Source organism: Gossypium arboreum, chromosome 11 (assembly GCF_025698485.1).
Source record: "Gossypium arboreum isolate Shixiya-1 chromosome 11, ASM2569848v2, whole genome shotgun sequence".
NCBI lineage: Eukaryota > Viridiplantae > Streptophyta > Magnoliopsida > Malvales > Malvaceae > Gossypium > Gossypium arboreum.
Genome location: NC_069080.1, coordinates 39,508,958 through 39,519,035, shown reverse-complemented (window position 1 = coordinate 39,519,035; position 10,078 = coordinate 39,508,958). Strand labels below are relative to the sequence as shown.

The 10,078-nt window shown below is 29.3% G+C and overlaps 1 protein-coding gene across 1 annotated transcript; it reads left to right on the top strand.

Moving 5' to 3' along the window:
* The first annotated feature begins 4,385 nt into the window (after nt 1-4,385).
* Nucleotides 4,386-5,833, top strand: LOC108467719 (LOB domain-containing protein 38-like). Its single transcript, XM_017768466.2, has 2 exons — nt 4,386-4,849; nt 4,948-5,833. The coding sequence occupies exons 1-2, from the start codon at nt 4,666-4,668 to the stop codon at nt 5,460-5,462; spliced, it is 699 nt and encodes a 232-aa protein (XP_017623955.1). The 5' UTR covers nt 4,386-4,665; the 3' UTR covers nt 5,463-5,833.
* Nucleotides 5,834-10,078: the final 4,245 nt, after the last annotated feature.

Genomic DNA, 10,078 nt, shown 5'->3' with positions numbered 1-10,078 from the left:
TAATTCAACTTCGAGTTAGTTATAGAGCTTTCACAAGCTTGTATAAGACCCGAAAATGAATACAAATCATTTTTATGCATTTGTTTTGCTTATAATTAATTGTTTAATAATTTAATTCGAATGTAAATTGATCATAGTTGCTTTGACAATGTATGTGACACCTTATAACTCAAACCAGACAATCGGGTCGTGTATGGGGTGTTACAACAATAATGACTTTATATGTACAATCTATTACCCGGGGTTGCTCAAAAATGATGGTTTCTAATAAATATCTTGACCATATGGCATGCCAACTAGGGGTGAGAAAAACTAAATTTGATTCGAAAAAATTGGAAAAAAATCAAATTTTGAGTTCATCCAATAGGGCTATTTGAGTACACTCGGATAAGTAATTTGAATTTTGAATTCGAGTCGAGTTAAAATTTGTAATTCAAATGACTCGAATAATTTGAATAACAAATTGGCAATCGGGTCATGTATGGGGTGTTACAGCAATGATGAATTTATATGTACAATCTACCACCTGGGGTTCCTGAGAAATGATGGTTTCTAATCAATATCTTGACCCTATGACATGCCAATTAGGGTGAGAAAAACTCAATTCGATTAAAAAAAATTAAATTTTGAGTTCATCCAATCAAGTTATTTGAGTAAACTCGGATAAGTAATTCAAGTTTCGAGTTTGAGTCAAGTTAAATTTTGTAATTCAATTAATTTGAATAATTCGAATAACAGATTATTGTAAAAAGTCTCTTAGTCCCTGCCAATTTTGGAAATAAGCGAGTTGGTCTCTCTTAACAAAAATTATAAAAACAATTCAAATTGATTTTCAAAAATTCAAAATAATTTTCAAAAGTTCTAAATATATATGAAGAAAGTTAAAATTTTAAAATTTTCTAAAATAATACTTTTGGGACCTAAATAAGTTAATTAATGGTTCAAGTTTATTATACTAAAGTATCTTATTTTTTATTATTTTACTATACTAAAGTATCTTATTTTTATTATTTTACTTTGAAAAAGTTCTCAAATATATATGATTTCAAAATTATGTGCTCTAACATGGAATTAATCATAATGTAACAAGATTTTAATTTAACATGTTTAATTTTTTTTAGTTTAACTCAAACAATTTCACTCAGTTTGATTCGACTCTACTCTACTCGACTCAAATTTCATTTCACTCGACTTGATTTGAAAAAAATTTTAAATTGAGTTAGGAAGATAAAATAAGACTTTTCAACTAGACTAACTAAAAAAAATTTCACTCTATTCGATCGAACGCTCACCCCTAATGCCAACTATATCTGACTCTACTCGAACAGCTAATAGGGTAACCAAATTTTTTATTTTATTATATAGATCAATTCACTTTCAACCATTCTTGATTTATCATCAATTCATCATATTATATAGCATATTCCAACACAAATTCACACCAATTATCATATATCAATTAATTCATGAAATTTTCATTCTATTCAATTTAGTCCTTATCTCAATATTCAATCTCAACCATAACAATTCAATTTAAATAATCACTGACAACTCACCTCAATACCATATAATGTAAAATTTCATGAATATACAATAACTAAATTGATCCCGAACCATAGAAATACAAACCAAATTTTCGAGTCACTCATTAACAACTTTCGTTTTTCTTTTTCTTTTCGAAGGTTTTGCATCGACGTTGGCTACGTATAATCACAAAACATATAACACATCAATTTTAATTCAATTCACAATCAAATAGAATATCAAGCATATTTTACAATTTATTCAATTTAATCCTTAAAGCTAGGACAAGCATAACTTTCGATCTAAAGCTTTAAATTAAAATCCAATTTCACATATACTCATTAGGAACCTCCTAATTTCTATTCTTACTAAAATTTCATAATATTTTTTCATTTTATTCAATTTGGTTCCTACGAAACTAACAATTAGGTTTTACAATTTAGTCTTTTCATTAACTAAACTTAATTTCTATCAATTTCACACTTAATTAATCCAATTCTCAACAATGGAAACTTATAAAAACTTCAAAAATTAAAAAAATTGATATATGAGCTAGCTAAATCAAGCTCTCATGATTTAGTTTCCATAAAAATTCAAGAAAAATGGCTAGTGACTTACTTAAATATAGTGGTCGAATGTTCAAACTAGGTTAAAGTTTTCTTCTTCTTTTTTTCTTTCTAATGGTTTCGATGGCTTAAGGGAGGAAGATGACAACTTCCCAGTAAGTGTTTTCTTTATATACTAATATTAATCTTTAGTTAATCTTAATTTATTCTTTAATTAAACTATTTTTAATTAATAATTTAACCTTAAACAGTTTATCATTACCATCCACTGGCTATATGAAAACAATGGTTTAATAGCCATTTTAGTCCATAGGATAATTACTATCTAGGTCCCTAAGTCATTCCTAATTAAAAATCTATAGCGATTGAAATTTTACAATTTAGTCCATGGACCTTAATTAACCACAATTTCATCTAAATTTTTTAATCGAATTTCAATTCATCTATATAGTAACTCCATAAATATCTCTATTTAATATTTACTAACTTGAGTTATAGAAAACAAGGTCTCAAAAAATCATAATTTTCGACACCACTGGAAACCAGGTCATTACAAATGCAATCAAGGAAGAAACCTGACCTTCTTCATTTGAGGTGTTCCCAAAACCAGAATGTCATGATGATAATATTGGTGAATTTACTGAATTTGAGTACCAAGCCCAAGAAAAGGTTAATATGAATCCGAATGTGCTAATAATCTGAGCTGCAAGGTGAACCCGATAGTTTTTATCTACTGAGCTGTTATCTATCTACATATGAGTAGCCAAGCTATTATTGGACACTCAAACTTAACACACATGGGCAAGAATTTCTTGAATATGCTCACAAATTGCTCAATTTGAATTAATGTTCGATTGAAGACAATAGTGAGTTTGCAGTCACCAACTTGTTCCGTCAAAAAATTTTGTGAAACTCAACAATGATGTAAAAAAAGTTTTGGTTGTGTGAAAAAATCAATGAAGGGAAAGGCTATTTATAGGCATGGTAAAAAAATTATATAGAACTCGACATCTATGTGTTTCGATGTCCATTGAATGAATTTACTAAGATTAGGTTAACCCCAAATGATGAAATTTAAAATATAGAAGAACTCAACACCCATTATGTTCTTGTGAATACATTTATTAGAGTTATGTTTTCCAAACTGATAAAATTTTAATTAAAGTAGACTTGAACACTACTTTTTAGGGTTAAAATCCTTAAAAGTCAAAAATTAAATGCAAATAAATTATATATAACTCGACATTCATGAGTGTTAAGGTCTTCTTTTATTAAATACAATTAAAAAGCTAATAGTCATCACTAAATGAAAATACCCTGGTCTTTATTTTGCAATCAACTCGACACTTGTGGGTGTCAAGATCTTTGAATATACACTAGATGCACTTTTTGTACTTTCCGAGAATCTTGGGCTTGGAAATAAAATCAACTGCTTTACTCTTAAAGAAACCTGACGCTCGTGAATATTAAACTACTATTCTAAAAAACAACCTTAAAAATATCTATTTTAGTAACTAATTTTTTTCACTGTATTCAAATAAAAAACAAATTAACTTGAGGTAATGATAAATATATATATTGTAATTCATGGAGAGGGATTCACTTTAGACTTATTCATGGGTCGGGCTACCTGGCCCGGCTTGAAGGTCCACTCGAAATGTGGGAGGGTGGGAAAAAATTAGGTTCGAAAAATAGGCTTGGATAAAAAAATAAAGTCCGTTTAAAAAACTTTAATTTGTTCAATAAATATTAATATATACACTTTTTTAGATCGATATGATAAACATATCGATCGATTTGAAAATGTATATGCATGAAAAGTATTATTATATCAAAAATTCAGAAGTTAAATAATTAAATCATTAATTATACAAAATATATAGAAGAGTACAAAATCATTTTTAACTTTAAAGTTTAAGAACCAATTTAAAATGAGAATTACAGTAAATCATTAATTATATAAAATATATAGAAGAGTACAAAACCATTTTTAACTTTAAAGTTTAAAAATCAATTTAAAATGAAAATTATAGTAATTAACTTTAAAATTTTTATAAATATTAATAATTTGGACTGAAATATAAAGTTAATAATTGTAATAAATTTGACCAGTTAATTATTTTTTAAAAATAAATATAAGAAAACTTAAAACTGGGAAGTAGGGGAATCTTATGTAAAAGGGAAAAGAAATTTTCCAACGGTGGAGCGACAAGCATTCGCGGAAACACGGGGCCGCTCATGCCCAGGACTTTGGAATCTATAACCTCTTCACTTCCCCTCATCCCAAGGCACTGTTCCCACACTAAACCCACTACTCCCCGCTAACCCAACCCCCTAACTCAACTCAACCCCTGGGTTTACTCTCCCTTCCCCCCTCCCCGCCTCTTTAAAACCCTCCTTCCTCTCTCATTTCTCACCCTTATTCTCTCTCTCTTCCATTTCTCCGTTGTTAACACCAGCCAGCAACCCTGCCTGCGCAACCAAGTTTCAGAGAGTACATTGGTTTTCATGCTAAGCCAGGAAAAGTGTAGTACTACATAGTTGTTGAGTTGAGTCTTGAATCTTGAGTCCGATCATGAGTTGCAACGGCTGCCGAGTCTTACGGAAAGGCTGCAGTGAGTCTTGTATATTACGTCCTTGTTTGCAATGGATTGAGAGCCCTGAAGCTCAAGGCCACGCCACTGTTTTCGTTGCCAAGTTTTTCGGCCGTGCTGGTCTCATGTCCTTTATTTCCGCCGTTCCTGAATCTCAACGCCCTGGTATGCCCATGCCCTCTATCTTTTCTCTCTTTTTGTTCTTCTGTTATTGTTTCTCATACCAAATTCTGACTCCAATTGCTTCTTAATCTTTGGATCAGCTTTATTCCAGTCGCTGTTGTTCGAAGCTTGTGGGAGAACAGTGAACCCTGTGAACGGAGCCGTGGGGCTTTTGTGGACCGGAAACTGGCACGTTTGCCAAGCGGCGGTGGAAACCGTCCTGCGAGGAGGATCTCTACGTTCCATGCCTGAACTCATGTCTCCGACGCCAGCATCCGACGAAACGTCCGAAGCCACGTGCACGGACATGTGGAAATTGCGAGAGACATCCACGAATCTCAACTCCAACTGTCGATTCTCAAATTCGAGATCCAGGGTTTCACCCAAGCGTAAAAGAGTCGAAGAAGAATTCAAGAAACTACAGCCCTCTGATCTAGATCTTGGCTTGACCCCGAGCTTTACAGGCAAGCGAGCTACCGATAATCGACGACCAGGGACTCCGTCTATGAACTCGGAGGAATCTGTGACGACGACGTGCTTCGAAAGTGTTTTTGCAGATCAACAAGGGCAAGGCAGCAGAGGAACTGATAAAAAATTACTCAAGTTGTTTGTTTGAAGAGGAGGGTTTTTTTTTTTTTTTGGAATGATCTAGTTTCGATGTAATATTCTTCATTTCTACCGCTACCACCACCGCAACCGGGGTTTAGATTATTTTTGGATACTTCTGGGGAGGTGTTTCCCCGGAAATGAATTTTCCGGCGAGTTTGTGTATTATCGGCACATGGGATTTCTCTCTTTTTTTACTTTTTATCGGATTATTTTTTGGTGTTAAAAGCTGTGAAATTAGAGAGAAAAATGAGAATCTGTCGGTGATCCTTTAAAATCAATTTTCTTTGGCTACTATGTAACCCTTCTCTTTTCATGATCTTTGTGTTTAAGTCATGATTGTATGCATGGCACGAATAAATCAGACTTATATTTTTCCCAGTTTATGATCTTAGATGAGAGATCAAAGCTTTAGTTGTTTTGTTTTTTAAGAATTTCTGATTGGTCAGGAAATTATCAAGTATACCCCACTATTTATTTCTAATCTAAATCATCATCCACTCTTTAATTAAAATCAAGACTTCAACATATGTTTTCACTCTTAATGGCCATATGTATGTGATTCACTAATTTTAATAATAAATTATGATGCTCATATTAAATTCGATCTCTGTAGGAAGTGTTATATATATATATATTTGGGTTGAAGGTTTGAATTTAATTTCTTGTATCATTGCATTCAAGTCCATATATTTATTAATGTTATAGGCAGCCCAGTGATGGCCGACAAATTACAAGTTGAGGGTCGAAATATATTTCATCATCAGTGAAGTCAGCACATGTAACTTCCAAGCCAATCTAGGGAGTTGGTTTCAAGCATTGACCCATCCATCCATCTCCTCTCCTCTTAAAAAGTAAGAAGATAAAATTGATCTTGTAAGGCAAAATACGTGGCAATGAGTGTATGCCTCCATTTTCATTGGAGGAAAAGATTAAAGCAGGCAAACAATGTTTCGGCATAACCAACAAAACTAGGGTCTTTGGTCTGGCTGCTGTTGTTGTGTGAATTCATCCCCCTCTCTCTCCATATAAATATATAAATCCAAAATTTTCTTCAAAGCTCACTCATTGCATTCCAAAACTGGCTGGCTCTACGGGAACTCACTATTATTATTATAAATATAAATCCATGGTGATGGTTATCCACAACAAATTCACATTTGCATAAAAGGAAAAGAAAAAAGGAGCAGAGTGTGGCGATAGGGAAATGAATGAGTTTAGGGAAGGGCAATAGAGAAAACAGATGGGATGGGGCCTTTGGGACCTTTCGGCGGCTTTTGGAGAGTGCAAAGAGACGTAGATGGTGAAACTCATACTTTGAAAGAATCAGGGAATTATGGTTTACATTTTATTTATTTATTCGAGGAGGGTGAGACAAGGGGACGGTGTAGAATGGGACCTACAAAACTTCGCAATTTCTACGTCTCATTTACCCAATCAGATGTCAATGGTACGGTTCATGTCAGCCACCCTTTTGGCCTTCGACTTGCCTTCTCTCGTATTCAATGTAAATAAATCAAAAATCATCCTTCATATCCATTATTGGTCAAGTCTTCATTTATTTAAAAAATAATATCATATCAAAAATAATACAGTAGCTTCAAATCTATGCCCACTCAATTTAATCTTCATCATTCAACTAAGGTTTTATTAACCTTAAGTTTTTTTTTCTTTCAAAATCACCAGTTTAATTTTATCTTTTAATAATTGAGGAATATAAATAAAGTTGTTTGAGATTAAAACCAAACTTTTATGTTTCATAATATAATAATCTTGTTGTTATTATGATTTTACAAATTATTCTCTCTTTCGAAAAACAAATTTGTCAAGTTCTCAATTCTTTTTGTAGTCAAAATTTTAAATTCTGACTTTTTATTCTTTAAAATTTGTCATTAATAAAAATTTAACAATATATCTTAAAAACTTTGAATAAAATATTTTAAATTTAATTAGTTAAAATATTTACAATAATTAAGGTTAAAATTTAAAACTTTAATATAAATGTCAATTGTGACATTTTAATTTAATTGAGACAAAGATAATGATATGGTTAAATGTAATTTTATTTTGAACTTTATTTTATTTTGAAATTGCACTTTGCTAGAAATTGTGTGCTTGACCTAATGTTTCTCCAATTTAATTAATTAATATTTGAGGAATATTTTAAATTAGAAAAATATTTGATTCATTGTCAGTGCATAAATTTTATATACTTTCAATTAATGATAAGATAATATATCATTATTAGTATAAAACAAGAAAAATATTGAAGGGTTTAAAACAAATAGTAATACCCTTATTTAAAAAATAAATATTAATTATAATAATTAAACATAAATAAAAACATCAAACCCGAAATTTGAAATTAGAAACCCAAAATCTCAAATTTAAACTTGAAATTTAAAATTCAAAACCTAAAAAAATCATAATTAATATTTAATTATATTTAAATAAATTTAATAGTATTTAATTTTAAAATTTTAAATTTTTTAGTTTACACTAGTATTAATATGTTATCTTATTATTAAGTGATAGAGTATAATCCTATATTAACCCTTTTAAACACGAGAATAGATTGTATGAAATCTGTAATTTTATATTATCTTTATCCCTTTTCAATAAAAATGATAAATTAGATTTTTCTCCTAATTTTTAATTTCTTTCTCTTGAAAAATTATAAATCCAACTAAAAATAATAAAAGAGGAAAATTTAATTTGTCATTCTCTTATTAAAAAGATAAAAATAACGTGAAATTACAATTTCATATAATATCTTTTTCAAATACATATAAAACAACATCTGAAATTAACTCAATTTAATACAATAACCTTAATTAACTACTCAGCACCTTTGATTTGGATCATCAAAATCGAATTAAAAATTTGTGAAGAGATCATAGGAGTCAAGAAATGTCAACTCAACTTAAAAAAAAAATGTAATTATATGTATTAGTTTCTATCATAATTTAATTAACTATTCCCCCCCACTTGAGGGTATTGTTTCATTTCATTTCCTTGTATATTGGGAATTGGTGGGTTCCATTTCATCACATCATCCCATTAATTATTGTAAATATAAATGTTGAGGAGTGGGTCCAATAGGTATTCATGAAACTAAGAAACTTTAGCTAATATTAGTAAAAACCTTCATAAATGAGAAACTAGGTACCAAGAGCAAAGAAAAAAATTTGAAGAGAAATAGCGGTTTCCTTAAATATATATTTTCTTAAATATTTTTAAAAAACCTAAAGAGAGAGAAAAGATTATATGAAACGAAGCGTCATATTATCTTATATTTCTTTTTAATTATTTAATAATATTTTAATAATTTTTTATATTATTTAAGTTTAATGATAAATTTGATTACTAACGTTTATATATTTTTTCAAAATGACCCTAATTGTAATTTTGATACTTTTTTGCCATCAACCTTTGTTCCTTTTTCAAATTGTTATTTTTTAAAATAAATTTGATGAAAGTACCATTAAAAATTAACAAGATGATATGAAATTTCATATGTGGAATATTTTTAATGAGATGTAATTTATTACTTAGATAATATAATAAAATAATTACATGTGGAAATTAATAAATAAATAAATAATTCATAAAATTAAAAATAATTAAAAATAACTCTTAATTTAAAGAAAATAAACATAATTATCTAAAAAGTTTCAAAATGAATGCACACATTTGGTATTTTCAGTTTGATTTATTAATTATCTTTTGAAATCTCTCAAGAAACAAATATATGCATTCATTTTGAAACATTTTTTATATAATTATGTTTATTTTCTTTAAATTAAGAGTTATTTTTTAATTTCATGTATGATTTATTTATTTCATTATTTTTCACATATAATTACTTTATTGGGTTACTTAAGTAATAAATCACATCTCATTAAAATATTCCACATCATCCACGTTAATTTTTAACCCTAATTTCATCAAATCATTAGAAAAGGTAATTTGAAAAAAAGGTTGATAGTAAAAAGACTAAAATAAAATTAGAAACATTTTGACGAAACATGTAACGTTAGTAGCTAAATTTATCATTAAGCTTATTATTCATATATAATTTTGATAATTTTTTTAACCTAAACCTAAACCTAAACCTGAATCTTAACCCAAACTCGAATCCCGAACTTTAAATCTTGAACCAAAAGTCCAAGTTTAAAGTTTAAGTTAAAAATTATTAAAATTATGATAATGATATAAAAAATATTAAAATATTATTAAATAATTAAAAGAGATGTAGGATGACTTGATAATCCTATTTCATATTATGCTTTTAAAAAGATCGTTTATTAAGGTAAATTTTTTCAAATTTAAATTTAAATTTAAGTTTGATCACATACAATGTTTGAGATTCTTATCTCAATATATTTGTAATATTAAAGCATTCAAAAAAGAATATTAAATAAGGGAACTAAGGTTTTAACTATTTTTTAATATCAAATGGTTAAGGTATATGCAAAGCTGCGTGTCGCCGCATTTGCAGTGGGCCACCACCGAACCTTCTCTTTCTCACCGCTTTCCACCTTGAAACTTGATGTCTGGGTCCCACTCCCCAACTTGTTGCCTGCATTTTGATATTTTCACCCCTTGTTCAACCATTTCCAAGTG